Raw genomic sequence first — 17,861 nt, 5'->3', positions numbered from 1 at the left:
TTCTGAAGCGTTTAAGAGGTGACAGGCCAGGGCTGGGGAGAAGAGACCACTGTTCTTTTTTTGTACCAGGGATCAAACTCACAACCCCTGCTTGCCAGGCAAGCACTAATGCCACTGAGGTAAATCCCCAGCCCTAGAGAGCACTGTTCCTAAAGGCAACATGCCCCAGCCAGCAGTCCGCTGCTTCGGCTCAGATTTTCTCGGGAGCTCCCTTTTTCAGCACCGCCGGGTGCGGACAGCTCCCGGCCCCGCCCCTTCGAGTCTCCCGGCGCCGCCCGCGATTGGCCAAAGCCGCTGTCACTGCATCTGGCCCGAACTGGAGGGCTGGCTCCCGCGAAAGCCCAAAGGGAGGTGGAATCGCAAGCAAAGGGGACCTGCGGACCCACTGAACGGCGGGGCGATTGCCAACCTGCCCGCTTGCAGTCCCGGAGCTCCGGTGCTGTCTGTCAAATCCTCGCTCTCGCCCCGCCCCCGATGTCCCCGCCCCTTCCTAGGCCCCGCCCTGCTTTTCGCATTGCAGGGCGGCTGGGGGTTGGCACCGTGCCCCCTACACCCCACGTGGCGCCCGGCCTGGGCTGAAGGGGCGGGGAGGCAAATCCAGAGATGACTCCCCCTCCCCCAGGGCTGAGTTGTGGCGGTCACTGGGAGGGGTCGGGGGTGGCTAAGCAGAGAGGGCTGCGGGAGGAGTGACGTCAGGGTGAGTGGGAGCGAAGGAAGGAGCGGAGTTGGGGGGAGAGAGAGAGAGAGCCGGAGGGTCGGTCGAGTGAAGAGCGAGGGCAGGAGAGAGGAGGGAGGAAGGAGAGAGAACCGCCACGGAGGAAGACAGGCTTGGGGTCCTGGGGCTGCGGGTTCAGGTGGGGTAGGGATTGCTGCCTGCGGAAGCCAAAAGAAAAGGGAGGAGAGACAGCTAGCAAAAGGAGGGAGGAGAAGAGGAGAGTGGGAGGTCGAGGAGGTGAACAGAGGAGAGGCAGAGGGAGAGGAGACAGAGACGCCGCGGGGAGGAGAAGGGGAGAGAGGAAGAGAAGACACTAGAGGAAGGCAGGGAGAGCCGGCCTGGAGAGGGAGAGTGACGGAGGCAGGGGAGACAGGTGCCCAGAGAAAGAAGAGGTAGAGAAAGGAGAGAGCTGGAAGGAAAGGACAGTTCGAGGTACCCAAAGAAGCGGGGGAGAATACAAAGTGGAGAGACCTCAGGAGAAAAGGAACCAAGAGTGGAAATGTGGAAGGGAGAAAGCCCAGGGGGCAATCAGGAGCTACCCATAGAGGGGCTAGGTGGAGAGCTGGGAGGACAAGGGAACTGGGGTCCAGAAGATGCCCCAGGACTATTGGCCAGGGCCTCCCTGCCTATCGTGCTCCCATGGCCACTGCCCCTGGCCTCCTCAGCAATGACCTTGCTCCTTGGGGCTCTCACTTCTCTGTTTCTCTGGTACTGTTACCGCCTCGGTTCCCAAGACATGCAGGTCCTGGGGACAGGGAGCCAGGCTGGAGGCATCAATGGTAGGCCTGGGAGATGCCCTGAGGCCCATAGGCCAGGTCTGGGGCGAGTAGAGGAGCCTGGAGAAGGATCCAGGACAGAGGGCCTAGTGAGTCGTCGGCTTCGAGCCTATGCCAGGCGCTACTCCTGGGCTGGGATGGGCAGGGTGAGGAGGGCAGCTCAAGGTGGCCCAGGCCCTGGGGGAGGGCCAGGGCCCCTGGGCATTCAGCGCCCAGGTCTGCTTTTCCTACCAGACCTGCCTTCGGTCCCCTTTGTGCCACGGGATGCCCAGCGGCATGATGTGGAGCTCCTAGAAAGCAGTTTCCCTGCCATTTTGCGGGACTTTGGGGCTGTGAGCTGGGACTTCTCAGGGACAACCCCTCTGCCTCGGGGCTGGTCCCCACCCCTGGCTCCTGGGTGCTACCAGCTCCTGCTGTACCAAGCGGGCCGGTGCCAACCCAACAACTGCCGCCGGTGCCCAGGAGCCTACCGGGCACTGAGGGGGCTGCGGAGCTTCATGAGTGCCAACACCTTCGGCAACGCTGGCTTTTCTGTCCTCCTGCCTGGGGCCCGGCTAGAGAGCCGCTGTGGGCCCACCAATGCTCGAGTGAGATGCCATCTGGGTGAGTAGATCCCACCTACAACCTCTTTGCTTCCACAGCTCCCGTCTAGACCCTCTTCTTTGCCATCAGATTTTTCCACAGTATTGTTCTCATCATGCCTTTCTTCTTCCTTGGATATCTGCGACTCCCTGTTGCCCTCAGCAATACTTCCTGAGCCTCACTATGGGGAAACTATCATCATAAATTATGTCACAGTCACTGACCTTCCATGCTGTTATATCACATTGATTCTCCTTTGAGTTTGTTTACTGAAAAGGAATTTTTATAGAATACAAATGATATCAGTATTTCTTGCTCTAATTAGAAAGTACCCATAAAATCAAATTTAAAATTTAAAAAATGGAGCTATAATTAAATTGGGTGTGGTGGCCCACATCTGTAATCCCAATACTCTGGGAGGCTGATGCAGTACCACTGCAAGTTTAAGTCTAGCCAATTTAGCAACACACTGCTAGTAATTTAGCAACACACTGACTCACAGATGAAGGGTTAAAAAGGGTCTGGGGGTGTAACTCATTGTGAACACCCTGGTTCAGTCCCCAGTACTACAAAAGGGTTAGGGTTAGGATATAGCTCAGTGGTGTAAGTACCTGCCTGGAAAGTGCAAGGTCCTTAAATTCCTAGCGCGCGCGCGCACACACACACACACACACACACACACACACACGTAAAGACTTAAATATTTTCCAGCATACCTATTCCTCATTGGAAAGGTAGCAATGTTAGTGTGGTGGTGATGTGCAGTGGCATCAAATTGAGAATTCCTTTTTGGTCTTTAAAGATGGAAAGAAATCAATTTTGTTATTATTCTATATTATGATCTTTACTCAACCAAAATCACCTGTGCTGCCAGTTGGATGTGTCTTGCACTTCAGGGCACACTGGCCTCAGGATCAAGGCCAGATCTTTCCTCCCCTTCCCACTGTACTCTCCTGAAGGTGCACTGGCTAATCCCAGCAGCTGCTACTTGACCTTTCAACCTAGAATAACTTCCTCCTAATCACCCCTGAACACTGCGAGGATTTTCAATTGCCATACCTTCTAATGAGATGCCTTCCTCTTCTCTAGCATTTGAGTTGCTGCTCAGTGTTATCACATTCCATGTGGTCCCTGGGCTAGAACGGAGTCCTCAGTTGTAACTTTTGGGGAGATAGTGCCCAGAGTAAAGTCGGTTCTTGATGTGCACTGCAAGGAAGCCCAACAGGACATGCAATTTGCTCCAGAAAGCCTTTTCTTTTCTCTCAGAATGATGGATTGTGCTTCCCACTAGACCTGTCCTCATCCAATGCTCTACTGAGTGAACTATCCCCTTCCAGAGACCAAGAGACAACCAGAGAGCCCAATCTTTAAGGCCCTTAGATCTGCTGGCTAAACAGGGTAGGTTCCTTGGACAGAGGCAGGGTGTTGCACGCCTGGTCTCTTCCCACACAGGCCTGAAGATCCCGCCTGGCTGTGAGCTGGTTGTTGGGGGTGAGCCTCAGTGCTGGGCCGAGGGCCACTGCCTCCTAGTGGACGACTCCTTCCTGCACACAGTGGCTCACAATGGTAAGAGCATCCGTGGGGCTGGGATTGGGGGTTGTAGGGCCAAAACATGCAGATTGAAGGCCCACAGAATCAGGTCCACTTGACTTCCTGTTCCAGCACCATTATTTTCCAGCTGCATGACTTTGAACAAGTCACATAAACCCCTATTACCCTTGGAGTAACCACTGTATTTATTGACTACAAGATAAACTAAGTTCATATCAGTGCATATAGTGTGTACTAGCACACGACACTGGGTCTGGGTCATCTGGACTGCGGTCCTACCTCTTGCTTAGGAGCTGGGGGACATTGGGCAAGTTACTTAAACCTTGTATGCCTCAGTGACTTTGTATAAAACGAGGAAAACCATGGCACTACCTCATAGTTTGTTTTGATGACAGAGGACTGACACTCAGTTTTTGTTTTCCTCAGTGTCTGGTGAATGATTTGGCAGAAAAATATTTAAATTCTAGCTGTTCTGTTTCCATCCCTATGTGCCCTAGGCTCCCCAGATGATGGGCCTCGAGTGGTCTTCATTGTGGACCTTTGGCATCCCAACGTGGCTGGGGCTGAGCGCCAGGCCCTCGACTTTGTCTTCGCACCAGACCCTTGAAGGAAGGTGTTTCCTGCAGACACCTGGGCCAGAGAGAGATGCTGTACCGGGGGACCTACTTCCCATGGCAGGGGGAAGAGGGCTGAGGGTGGGAACTGGCCAGGGTGCACTGAAATATAAACTCTGAATTCTCTCCTAACTCCTGAGTACTTCCTTCCCAGCTACCAGCCCCAAGAAGGGCTTGGGACAAGGGCTCGTATCTTCTGTCATAAAACTAGCCATGTTCCTGTTTCCTCCCAGGAGCCAGCAGCAGATCCTCAATTGGACTTTATTCCAATAATTTAATAGAAAATTAAAACAATAAATAATATGAAACAGATTGAGAAGATAGCTGAGCTGGTACAGGCCTCGGCCAGCCCAGGACAAACTTAAGGAAGCAGGGAGGAGAGCGCAGGCAGGAGGACAGCACTGGTTGGAGGCGGCTCAGAATGTGGCTCATGTTACTAAGGGCTGGCTCAACATTTGTGTGTACAATGAACTAAAATGACAGAAAGGGAACTCTAAATCATTCTAACCAGCTAGTGAAGGGAAGCCTGCGGGACAGGAATGGTGAGAAGGGAATGAATGTTGACCTTCTGAAGGGCTCTGCCTGCAGAAAGGGAGTGGAATCGGCCATGTTAGCAATGAGTAGAAATGAATAGAAAGGGCCAAGGTGAACTGTACCATCCGATGAGGAGAAAGAATAAAGACCCACGACTTGGCCAGCAGAGCCGGGGCAAAGATCTGGGGAAGGCAGAAAAGAGGGAGGGAGTGGGTCCCAGAGGCAGGAGGCAGGAGAAGGGTCAAAGTCAGTCCTTGAAGACAATCTGTTGGCCATGAGGACGCTCGTCATGGGTGATGTGGCGCCGGACGTGGATCCTGCGAACACGGTGCTCTCTGTTCTCTTCATCTTCCCCTCGGCCTGCCCCACCACCTCCAGCTGCACCCCCTGTGGCCTCCAGGAGCGCTGGGTCTGGGCCCCGGGGAGTCTCATAGATCAGGATATTCAGGGTCTCTTCGAAGATCCGGGCCTCTGGAAATTCCACCTGCAAAAGGCCAGCAATCACCAGTTCCTACCCTCTAGTTGTGTCACAACTCTTCCTGCACCTCCTGCATCACACATCTCCCAGCCTCTGTGTTCCAATTCTTAGGCCTTGACTAGCTCTTCTGCAACTTCTTTACTTGGCAAAGTCCTGCTTCAAGGCCCTGCACTGAATTCAGACAGGCAGAATAATTATTTTCTATCCTTCACTGCCAAGTCTCTTGGTCTGTTCTTTCACTTGACAAATACTGAGTGACTATGCCACACCTTGCTCTAGGAATTGGGAAAAAATCAGGGAACAGAACTGACTGAAGTGCTTGTACTCAGCAACTTTACATCCTAGGGGAGGAATCAGACACATGCTTAACGAAGTATACACACAGTCAGGTGATGACAAATGCTGCACAGAATAGGTCAGGGGATGGGGGAGAATGGCCATGCCCAGGAGTGTCACATTTTTCAACAGGGAGTTAATTTAGAGAAGGCCTCAGTAGGAAGGCAGTATTTGACCAAAGTTGGGAGGAAGTGAAACAGGTGGACAGCTAGAGAAATCAGACTGGGGAGCAGCAACAATAAGGTTAAAGCTCTCAAGTCAGGAATGTGCCTAGTGTACAGATCTATGATCAGCAGGGAGGCCAAGGCCACTGACAGTGATGAAGAACAAAAAGGAATGAAATGGAGGAAGTGATCGGGGAATCCCACGGAGCAGTCCTGGAAGGTCATGATAAGCACAGCTCTTAAGCTGTATTTTAATTATTGGTTTGTCTTATCTCCCCAACTGCAGAAGCAACCTCCTGGAAGCTAAGTCATTCATCCATCCACCTGCACATTCTAAGCATGTTTCTTGATTAGACAAGGGCTAGGCAAGTATTAGGGAGATAGAAAGAAAAAGGTATAGCAGTGTCCTGCTGGTGAAGAAATCACTGCTCCCATAAAGCACAGACTACAACAAACACTATTTCTAACTAAGAAGGGAGCATCACTAGCTTAGTCTGTGGAGTGTTTAGGTTGAAGTCACGAGCAAAGCTGTCCCAGGGGGAAAACGATGTTTAGTTTGAGTTGTAAATAGTAAGTATGGATCTGGGTGTGATGGTAAACACCTGAAAATGTGGCACTTGTGAAGCTGAGGCAGGAGTGTACCTGGGGTACACAGGTGAGTTCTAGCACAGCCTGAATTGCATAGTGAGACTCTGTCCCAAAATCAAAACAAAACTATAAAAGCTCATCGGGCAGATGGGTATGAAGGGGAAAAAAGAATTCCAAGAAGAGGGAACAGAATGTGCATGAGTAAGTGTGAGAGACCTGTAGGTGCTGAGGAAACTGGCAGGGACTATGGCACACCTGAAGTGTGCTCTTCTTACTGGGCCTGGGAGGGATGGAGAAGAAAGGGTACTTTACTTAGCACTTTGATGCCCAAGTTATGCTCAGTGCAGGGCAGGTGCTCAAGAAATATCTGCAGGTGACTGTCATGCTCACAACTCATGATCTGCAATCTGGGTGTATTCTCAGTGGCTTAAGATCCTAAAGACCACCGCAGAGCTTCTATATAGAAAGATGCACATGAATCTGATCAGGTTGAGGATGCAACTCAGTGGCAGATAGCATCTTTGATCAATTCCCAGCACCACAAAATTAAAAGAATAAAAAAAGGAAAAAGACTCTATATAAGGGCCTGGATCTAATCTGCAGCATAAAAGCAAAACATAGCCCAATTCCTTGTTTTGCAGGGATCAAGAAATAGAGACCACTTGCCCAAGTTACAGACCAAGCCCCTGGAATTTTAGCCCGACTCCCACAGCAGGACTCTCCCTCCCTAACCTACCTAGCTGCCTGTCTAGGGTCCTGGTCCTGCCAACCCCACACCCTTCCCTGGCCAAGCCCTGAACCCCTCTGACCTTGGTCTGCTTCTTCTCCGTGGCATAGACAATGGAGGTGCAGCACACCTCGGCGATCTTTCGGCCCTGCCCGTAGAAAGACCAGCAGCAGATCTCATCCCCCAGGACATCCTTGAGGAAGAGCAGCCGCCCATGGAAGCGCAGGGCCAATTTGTCAAACAGCTCGATGTTCTTAAGTAGGTTGTCATCTGATGTGCTGAGGACCAGAGGCCAGGTGGCTTCAGCATGACTGGGTTCCCTCCCTCCGATCCCCTCCTGCTTCTGTCCTGAAGGAGCTGTGTGGCTATGCAGCCTCCAAAGGTCAGCAGCATCTGCTGGTCCCAGCACAGCACAGTGGCTCCAGGGCAGTCTCTTGAGCTCAGCTGCTCACCTGCCCCTGCAGCTCTGCCGCTCTTGCACTGAATGACATGTGGCAAGTTACCCCACCCTTTGGTACCTTGATCTTTGCTGCAAACGGAAGTGACAACACCTATCTCAAACATCAGGACAGTTGTGCAAGTTAACAGAGAGCAGTCTTAGATGTGGTTTGAAAACAACTAGTGTACTGTGTAGTTCACAAACTTAACTTGTTCTACGAGTTTGAAACATATGGCTGCATTTGTGTTTGTGTGGGAAAGATGGCCGCAGCCATGTTTGTCACTTGATGCAGTTTGTCAACAAAAACAAAATTTTGCCAAGTGCTTCTGTTTGCAAACCAAATGTTAGTGAACTGAGGTGCCACTGTACTTGCTCTACTCATTATTTAGTTCTTGCCCAAATTCCTGCTTCCTGATGATAAAACAGTTTGGGGGGGAGGGTGACCTTCCCAAAGTACCCAGCAGGCAAGCAGCAGAGCTCCCATGTGCATCAGGGACTCCTGGTCCCTCCACATGGCCAAAGCCCTCTTTGGGCCAGCAGCAGGGTAAAAGTCCACCCTGCACAGGCCAGATGTGCCCGCACACAGGCCCCCACGGCCATCACCTGGTGTAGGAGTACTTGTTGTTGCTGCGGTTGTGCAGGAGCTTCACCACGGGCTGTTGGGGGAGAGGGGAAGAGGATGGGGGTCAGGCCGCAGGAAGAGGCCCTCAGCCTCCACCTCAAACTGCTCAGGGGCCTCACCTTGGAGGTGCTGGCCAGGAGCTGCTGCTCCTCCCGGGGAGATGTCACCGTGGGGATGAGGCACAGAGGGGACAGGTTCTCCCTTTTTTGCTGGGGAAGAAACAGAAAGTAGTTAACAGCACAACCAGAGATCACTCCCTCCCTCACTTTAAGGCCTTTAGGAGCTGCTAGTGGCCCTTGAGGACAGAAACCAGACTCCTTGGTGGTCGATAGCTTTGGAAGGATCTGACTTCTCTGATCGCAGCTCCACTATCTCCCTTGTTGGTTGGGGGCTTTGGCTTTCCCGCCTGCCTTGTTCCTTCCATCTAAAGCTGGGCCCACCCTGACCCCGGGCTGCATTCAAGTCTGGGCTGCTCCTGACTCAGCTGTCTCCACAGCTGGCTCCAATGCACCACCCAGCACTCGGCGCAGCCTCCTCAAAACACTGGCCCTGCCTCCTCAGGGCCCTGCTTAACGCAGCTCCTCTGCTCCTTCCACTTCATGTTACTACTTCATTTCCTTCACAGAACTTAGTTCCTGACATTTTCTAACTTCCTGTAATTTGTTTACGGCTGGTCTCTTTCTACCTGGAGAATAAATTCCTACTACATAAATGAGTGTTCAGTATTTGCTGAACAAGTGACCCTGATTGGGCAGGATGCAGTTGGAGAAGGAATCAGAATTGAACAGTTTTTGTTTTTGAGATAAGTTATTTCTATGAAGTCCATGTTGCCCTTGAGCTTGAAATCTTCCTGTCTCAGCCTCCCAAGGTGGGATTATAGGTGTTTGTCACAATGCATAGCTACACGGGCCCTCTTCTCTGTCTTCTAGAATTTTTATGCCAAAACCCTTTTAACCTCACCTAATCTTGAAAACTAGATGTGCAATTTAACATGAATTCCAGAGGTTTTCTGAGAAACTCTTATGGCTTATCTAACGTTAACATGGGAAGCTGGGATCAGTGGCATATGCCTGTAGTCCCAACCACTCGGAAGGCTGAAGTAAGAAGAGCAACAAGCCCAGAAAAGTTTGAGTCTAACATGAGCAACATGGTAAGACTTCATCTCAAAAAATAAAAAATACATGCCTGTAATCCCAGCACCGGGGAGGCTGGAGACAGGAGAATCGCTGTGAGTTATAGGTCAACCTGGGATATATAGTAAGAGCCTGTCTCAAAAATCCAAAAAAACCCAAACAAATAAAATAAATTAAAAAATAAAAATATTAAAGTAAATGTAGACGAATTACTTAGATTGATTTTTTAAAAGGACCATAATGAGACAGTAATGCTATCAAATTTTAAGATATACTACAAAGCTAAAATAATGAATATACTTTAGTTCTAGTGTGGAAACAAAACAAAAATGCAATAGAATACAACAGAGTACTCACAAACAGTCCAGGGTATGTATGTGGGGAATTATAAAAAGATACCATGAATGAGCGAGAAAAAAGCAAGGAGTGTAAATAGTTGTCTACTTCTTCTTCTTCTTCTTTTTTTTTTTTTTGGTGCTGGGGATCGAACTCACAATCTCGCCTTTGCCAAGCAGGTACTTATACCACCGAGCTAAATCCCAGCTAGTTGTCTACCTCTATGCAACAGACCGCCCCCAATTTACTGCCTTAAATTAAAAACATAAAATTTATTGTTTCATTTTCCAAGGGCCAGGCATTTTGAAGTGGCTCAGCCAGGTGATTCTGGTGAGAGTTTTCTTGCGCAGCCATGGTTAGCAGGCTTTGGGCCTCTGAAAGCATGACCGCCTAGGAGGGAATCACTTCTGAGGAACTTTCTCATACAACTGGCCAATTCACACTAGCTAATACCTGCCATGTGGACCTCTGTAGAACAAGGCAGCTGGCTTCTTCAAATAATCCCACACAGACCAAGGCGGAAGACTCATGGTCTTGTACAACATCATTTCATCGGCCCTATTCAGTGTGGAAGGTGACACAGGGAATGAATGTTTGGGGACAAGAACCACTGGAGGTTGCCTTAGAGGCTGGCTCCATGGTCCACTTCCTGGTCTCTGTTGATTCATGGGCAAAAAGTACTCTCATTACAGTAGTGGCTCAAAGTAAGAATGCTGGGGGGAGGGGTGTTGTTTTGCTTTTTTTGCAGTACTGGGGAGCATACCCATGGCCTTCACAATGAACTACATCCCCAGTACTTTTTATATTTGAGATAGGGTCTCACTAAGTTAACCAAGGTAGGTTGAACGTGCAATCCTCCTGTCTTAGCCTCCTAAGATGCCGGAATTAAAAGGTCCACCATGACATTCAACCCAAAATGCTGCCTTCTAAAACAGCCACAGTTCTTTATCACTCCTAAAGGACATTTAAACAGAAGACAAGCGTCTCTTCCCCTCAGCCAATATGCAGCAGTAGAAACGTGACAACCACTAGGGACTCTTGCTCGAAAGGGGAGGGAGAAAGAGGGGACACCGAAGGCACTGGGCTTAGAGGCTCTGTAATCCACTTGTGTAGATGTTAGGAACTCTTTGATGCCTGCCTCGTTCAGGAATGATTCCTCATGGCTCCTACACCCCGCATCCTCTTTTTCCATGAAAGATGTCTGTGGTTCCAGTTTCCTTAGCCAGCTCCTGGTCTTCAGAAGTCTAGGGCCTGAAGCCTCTTTTTCTTTCGCTCTGAGTCTGTTCCTTTCAGTCTGAGATGGTAGCATTTCTGCCACTGTAATTCTGAGTATCTTGTAAGTTCTGAGGTTCTAAGAAAAGGCCATACATGAGTCTCTGTAAGGTAAGCACTTCTCTACTTTGGGCTGTGCTCAGACTGCCAAGAATATCATTAAGCTTCTCAGAACCAGCAGCTGGCTCAGAATAATTTGATCAAATGATCCTGAGATATCTTCTTGGATATTTCTGAGGTCTTCACAAAGGACTTCTTTCTTGCTTGTTTGTTTTGAGACAAGGTCTCACTATGCAATTCAAGCTGGTCTTGAACTCATGACAATTCTCCTGCGTCAGTGCTGGGATCACAAATTATAACCACATTCTCCGATTCATCTTCAGACCATGTTTTCTAGAAAATGCTCTATATTTGATCCCTTTCTGGAAGTCTAAGATTGTTAATTGTAACATATTTATTATCTACATATTTGGAAAGACTGGATTTTATTTTTTCTTTTTGAGACAGGGTTTCACACTATGCAGTCCAGCCTTGAACTCACTTGGTAGCCCAGGCTAGCCTTGAACTGACAGCAATATTTCTGCTTCAGCTTCCCAAGTTCTGGAGTTACAGGTGTGCACCACCATGCCTGGCTCTGAGGCTGGAAATTTTCAAAACAGTTTCTGGCACTTGGTTCAATTGTTTTTCTCCTTCAGGGACCTTTAACTTCTCTCTGGGAATCTCCTTTGCTAGATCACCTAAGTTCACTAGCTATACTTCCCAACTATACATTCCTGCAAGAGACAATGTTGCTATTTTGCATATAACCAAGATCTGCTTTTCATCAGTTTTTGGTAACATTTTCCTAACTATTCTTTAAGCTCTTACTGTTGCTTCCCCAAAGAAGGCTTAACATTCTGCTCAGAATCCTCCCAACTTCTGCCCACTTTTAAGATCTAAAGCTACTTTCGTATTTTAGGACTTTTATCATGGCAGATTTTTTTTTTTTTTTTTTTTTTTTTGGTACGGGTGATTGAACTCATGACCTCATGCTTGCCAGGCAGGTGCTTATGCCGCTGAGCTAAATCCCCAGCTGATGGCAGATTCTATACCCCATTTTATAGGAGTTTTTGAAGAAGCTGGGTGCAGTGGTGCATGCCTGTAATCCCATCACCCAGGAATCTGAAGCAGAAGGATCATCACAAGTTCCAGGCCAGCCTGGGCTACAACACAGTGAGTTTAAGGCCAGTCTGGACTGCATAGTGAGACCCTGTCTCAAAAAACAAAAAACAAAACAAGACATTTCTGGAGTAACTAGAGAAACTGGAGTATGCCCTTGGTGTTAGATAAAAACTTTATTGATTTGGAAAGATGGCAATTATTAACAATGACTAAAAAAGTAGCTTACAAAACAGTACATACAACTTGGTTCTAGCAGAGACAGACACACACTCACAGATATACACAAAGAAAAAATATTTGGTGCTTATATTTATTATTTTTTAAAAATTTATTTATCTATGTTTCTTAAATTTCCACAATTGATAAATACTGCTTTAAAAATAATAAGTGATTAATTGTAATTTTGTTTTAAAACCAAAGATTTCTATTTAATATCAGATATCACAGACAGGTAACATTCTAAAAGAAAATACTGGCAATATCTAAAATTGACTATAAATTACTATCTAGAACAGACTTTGTCAACTAAGATTCCTCATCTGAGTCTTAAAACTAATAATTTCAGTACTTTTTGAATTCTCCCAATCATGTCAGGTAGAGTATCACTGTAGATGCTTAAAAGAAAGGCTAATTTATTACGTACAACATACGCCTTAGGGCAGCAGTGGTGAACCTACTGAGGTGGGTGGTTTTATCACTGAAAGCTCTGAAAGGTTCCTGTCACTGCCTGAGGTTCTCTGTCCTCTGAAGCAGAAGTGACATGTCAAAGGGAACAGCATCATTTAGAAAGTCTCATCATAAGATGCACAGGTCGTGCTGCCTTTGTGGATCCTAAGGCCAAACACCTTCAGAAGTCCACCTGTGGCAAATGTGTCTATCCTTCCAAGAACAGAAGAAAGTAAAACTGGTATGCCAAGGCTACAAGATGAAATTCCACAGGGACTGGGCAAACAAGGCACCTGAAAAGTGTGTATTGCAGATTCTGTGAAGGAACAACATCTAAATTCAAAACAGTGGCTGCTACAGCACACAGTTCATCTCGAAAATTTTGACCATTAGTCACAATAAATGTTTTGGTTTTAAAAGGAAACCAAAAGACTACAACAAAGAACCCCACATGCCTTAGAGTATGTAAAATACGTTACATTATATAATAAGGCTTAATTCAAAAATTAGATTCAAATATGCAAGTATCTCCTACTAAGCAGCAGGAAGAAAATCCAGCAGAAATTTTGGTTAAAAAAAAAAAAGTGAATAAGCAAATTAAGGAGACACCAAAAAAGCTAGAGACTATAAAGATGAAAAAAAAAGCCCAAAAAACAAAAAAACTCAACCTCGTTAGTAATCAAAAGCATAGAAAGTAAAATAAGATCACTCTACACTCATCAGATTGCCAAAATTAGAAAGATGAAGGATGCCACGTGTTACTGAGAATATGCACATTTGGGATCTCTTCTTCTCTGCTGGTCATCAGTACCACTATTTGGTTTGCATACATAAATGGCAATGCTCTCAGCTACCACGAGAAACCTGCTAGGGCCGTAAGGTGCTGTACACAAGTTTTTCAGGGGAAGAAGCAAGCTAGGTCTCCAACCTCATGTATGAATAAAATATAGTAAGCAAAAACCAGAGATTCCTATGTAGCTCTTAGAAGCAATGAATGAGATGTACATGCAATAGCATGAATAGGTCTCTAAAGAAGTATAGAAAAAAAATGAAACAATATGATCCCCAGCTCAATGCCCTTTCTGGAAATTTAAAATACATACATATGCAAAAGAATGCTTTTGCTTTTCAAGAGTATAAATTTAACTCAAGTACAGTATATTGTACAAACATTAGCACTGAATGAGTGCCCCTGAGGAAAGGGGTGCCCCTGAGCAAGGGATTGGGAATGAAGAGGAAAAAATAAAGAGAGAAAACACTTGCCTAGGTCAATGACGACTGTGTGCCACACACTGGAGTGTGCTGAGCTATGGGGATGGGCTGGCCAGGGTCTTTGGAAACCTGGAATGAAGGCAACTGCAGCATGAAGAAAAGTCATTCCACTGGGAAGTCAGGTAACCTGGTATTCAATCTGTGCTCTGCCACTTACTGGTTTACTGACCTTGAATGCATAGTCCAACTTTCCTTCGGTGTTTTATGTCAATCAAAGGTACAAAACGTACACACAAGCAGATAGCACAATCACTCCTGACACACAATTTAAAATTATACAGCAGGAATGTATTCCCAAGATCTAGCTCAACGTTTTTCAGCTATAAGCAGTAACTTGTTAGTGGGTCATGAAACAAATTTAATGAGCTTCAAACAGTAATAGAGAGGAACAAAGAGGAAAGAAGGGAAGGGAAGGAGGAAACAATTTATTCAAGTACACTGCACTGAAAGTATCTTCATAAAATTCAGTTATATACACATGAGTATAAAAATGCATTTTCCTCTATGAGCCACAGTCAGAAAGCATGAAAAGCAATGGATGCTGTCAAAAGGAATGCTGTACCTTTGGATTTCAAGAAAAATAAGTACGTCCTGAGATGAGAGAAAGTTGTTCAAAGTCACCATTTATAAAGAGCATTAAAAACGAAAATTTTACAATCTCATTACTGTTGTGTCATAAAAGATATTTTAATGTTATAAAACTTGAACTGAACAAAAGACTTTATGTAAAATCCATTACATTGTACTTATTTTTCTTGATTAATCTTTTGAAACCTAAGGAGAGAATGCCAGAGGTCAGAACTGACTCAATGCAAGGTCACTCAATGGACTGTGATAGAGGTGACTCCAAAGCCCTGGGTCCTGACTGAGCTTTCAGAACTCTGAGGGGATCCACGGAAGTAGAGCTCCTCAGGTGCAAGCGGGGCCTGAAACCTTTAACCCTATTTATAGATAGTGGCTTTGCTTTTATGACATTTTATCTGAGGAAAAGATTTGAAAGAAAAGAAACAAACATGCCTGCTCGCCCGCCCATAGGTTGAGGTACGATCAGATCATGTAGGTTACTATATTCCAAGTTAAATTTAGATTTTTTTCTCTCTAGGACATAGGGGCTATTCGGATTTGGGAGCAAGGGAGAGAATAGATTTGGGCTGTGTTTAACATGTTCACAATAGAGTCATTAATTCATATGTCTCAATTCTGAGCAACATAAACGACCAGTGATACAAGCATGGACTGTCCATCAGCAGCTTTTTATTAATTTCATTAGTAAACAGACTGTAGACCAGTGGTACAAGCTGTTTGATGGGACAGTCATGTATTTACCACTAATGGTTGAAGCTCGTGGGAACATGCTAAGGATGATTTCTCAGGTGGCAGTATAGCAGCTGGACTGGCTGGGAAGGAACAGCAAGAAGCAGGGAACAAGTATGTAATCATCACAGCAGTTCTGGCCTGAGGTAGTGAAGGGATTCACTGTCCATTATGCCCATTCAGAGCCAGGCTCTCCAGGCCATACATCCTTTTTTGGTCCCACAGCTAACCTTTGGGCAGTTCCCCCAGGTACATGGTACAGAGACTTGGGAGTTGAAGGAGGACCCTCACCTGCAACGCCAGTTGGCAGTCTTCAATTAGGCCCTGCACCAAGTAGTAGCGAGCTTCACTTAGTAGCTCTCCCAGTTCTCTGGTACTCTCAGGTAGCGGCACAGATCCGTCCCGTAGGTAGTTGAGGATTGTACCAAAGTGGCGGCCACTGCGGTCAATCAGCACCCAACCTGGTGGAGTGGGAAGAGACAGAAAGAAAGGTGGAGGTTTTTTTTGTTTTGTTTTGGGTTTTTCTGAGACAGGGTCTCACTATGTAGTCCAAACTGGCCTTGAATTCACTATGTAGCCCACGCTGGCCTTGAACTGGTAGCAATCCTCTCATCTCAGTCCCCTGATTGCTGGGATTACAGATGTGCGTCACCATGCTCAGCTAGAAAGGGCGGTTTTGGTAGGGGCCCTGCAGTTACTCAATTTTATGAAAAAAATTCCAGAGAGAGTCTGAAAACTGATCTGTCTCAAACTTTTGTAACACCTAAGAAATCTCTGGAATACTGTATCTCCAATGGTTTCTCCCAGAGGTGTTCACACATACCCTACTACAAAAGAACTGATTTCTTCTCAAATCTGTTCTGGTTAGAAGGCTCTCACCAAGAAAAAGTTCTAGTGTTATATAGTGCACAAATCTCTAACCCCTGATGTTAGTTCTGACCATCCGATTTAGTTCCCTATGCTCACCCTCCAGTTCACTACCATTTTTAATGTCATATACATATATTTCATTCACTTGCTTACCCTATCTCCCTAAAAAAGGCAAAGTCTGTAAAGCTAATCTTGTCAGATTTCTTTATCAAAAAGTCTCACAATACTAACTAAATAAATGAATTCTTCACCTGTATTTGAATGCTAAAATCTTATTTCCCAAGTTTTTATTTTGCTGCCTTCACAGTACTTGTAAGCCCCTTCTGAATCTGCATCCACCTCTGTGCAAAGGGAGAAGATGGATAGGCAAACTTTTAACTAGCTCATATGGTTCCCAAAATCCAGTGACACTCCAAGAAGGCAGGGTTCACCTGCCAAGGATTTGCATGTGCACTCTCCACTTTGGTATTCCTGGCAAACCCAAAGCAGTCTCCTTCTACAATCTACATTTACAGATGATTTCTAGAGTGCACAGGAACCTGCGTTAGGGGAACATGGAGACAGACAAGCACTCTCGGGTCTCCAGGCTGGCTGTAGGGGTCCTGAGTGTGTGTGTGTGTGTGTGTGTGTGTGTGTGTGTGTGCGCGCGCGCGCGCGCGCTCCGGCAGCAGGATTGGTTCCTACGTCTTTTGACCTGAGGGCAGAAGGGTGGGAGAATCTGTAAGAGGATTGTGAGGTGACAGGTTGAACCACTCACCACAGTGCCTCGAGGAGTTAGGGGTCCCAAAACTGCTGGTTACCGCTGGCGGTAAAGGACTGGAGGAGGGAAATTGTGAATGTAAAAGGAGAGAGAAGACGGGATGTAGGGGCGGGAGGAGCCTCGCCTGTGAAAGCCAGGAGGCAGAGCCGAGGCCACAGGGTGCAGGGACGCGCGTGCAAGGGCGGCGCGTACCTCCGGCATCGGTGAGCACCTCCACGCGTCCGCTGAACATGGCTTTGAGCATGGTGTCCTGGCCCGTGAGCGTGCGGAGCGTGGTGTAATGCAGTGAGCCGCCCACGTTCAGCTTCACATACTTGCTGTTTGGGGTAAGGGGCTTCAAACCGCAGGCGGCGGCGGCGCCAGGCTCCAGACCCGAGGGCTTAGCGGCTTCCAGGGATGCGGCCGCGGCTGCCGCGGGGTCGGAGGCCTCGGCCGACATGCCCAGGAGAGGGCGTCGAGCGTCGAGCGTCGACCGTCCCAGACTCTCTCCGCGCCCTCCTGCCTGCTCTCAAGGGCCGCGAATCCCAGACCTCCTGCCGGACCCTTTAGCGAACACGCCCACTCGCCGCCGCTACTCTGCGACATAGATCCTCCGCCCCGACGCGCTCGTACCACCCGGAAGTCGGCGACCCGCCGACCAGAGGGCGTGCCTAGTCCCCGCCCCCGGAGGCGGGGCTTGATCTCGGAGCATGCGCGCTGGAGGGGGCGTGCTGGAGGGGGTGGTGCTGCGGGCTTGCGTGCGGGTTGGAGTCACCCCAGTTTTGCTGAGTGCAAATCCTAGAGAACAGATGAACGGGGCCTCCCAACCCCACACTCTTGACACACTGTGGGAGAACTGTGAACAAAATAATAAGGGGCTCTTTTTAAAAGAGGCGGAAGACGGTGACTCCTAGAGATAGAGCAGTGCAGGGATGCTAGGGCACCTAGGATGGAAGCCTTGTCAGAGAGCTG

General features: G+C 47.7%; 2 protein-coding genes across 2 annotated transcripts; one reads left to right on the top strand and one right to left on the bottom strand.

Annotated features, from left to right (window-relative positions):
- Window positions 1-536: 536 nt before the first annotated feature.
- Asphd1 (aspartate beta-hydroxylase domain containing 1) lies at window positions 537-4,370 on the top strand. The gene is made up of 3 exons (XM_003477858.5): window positions 537-2,094; window positions 3,526-3,639; window positions 4,122-4,370. The coding sequence occupies exons 1-3, from the start codon at window positions 1,215-1,217 to the stop codon at window positions 4,229-4,231; spliced, it is 1,104 nt and encodes a 367-aa protein (XP_003477906.1). The 5' UTR covers window positions 537-1,214; the 3' UTR covers window positions 4,232-4,370.
- A 122-nt stretch (window positions 4,371-4,492) lies between these two features.
- Kctd13 (potassium channel tetramerization domain containing 13) lies at window positions 4,493-17,581 on the bottom strand. Its single transcript, XM_003477857.5, has 6 exons — window positions 17,103-17,581; window positions 15,572-15,741; window positions 8,246-8,335; window positions 8,108-8,160; window positions 7,148-7,343; window positions 4,493-5,256 (listed from the first exon to the last, which is right to left on the bottom strand). The coding sequence occupies exons 1-6, from the start codon at window positions 17,347-17,349 to the stop codon at window positions 5,020-5,022; spliced, it is 993 nt and encodes a 330-aa protein (XP_003477905.2). The 5' UTR covers window positions 17,350-17,581; the 3' UTR covers window positions 4,493-5,019.
- Window positions 17,582-17,861: the final 280 nt, after the last annotated feature.

Source organism: Cavia porcellus, unplaced genomic scaffold (assembly GCF_034190915.1).
Source record: "Cavia porcellus strain 051 isolate PalLab524CR breed Dunkin Hartley unplaced genomic scaffold, mCavPor4.1 scaffold_16, whole genome shotgun sequence".
NCBI lineage: Eukaryota > Metazoa > Chordata > Mammalia > Rodentia > Caviidae > Cavia > Cavia porcellus.
The sequence above is the reverse complement of the archived record's forward strand: the minus strand, read 5'-3'. Positions and strand labels throughout refer to the sequence as shown.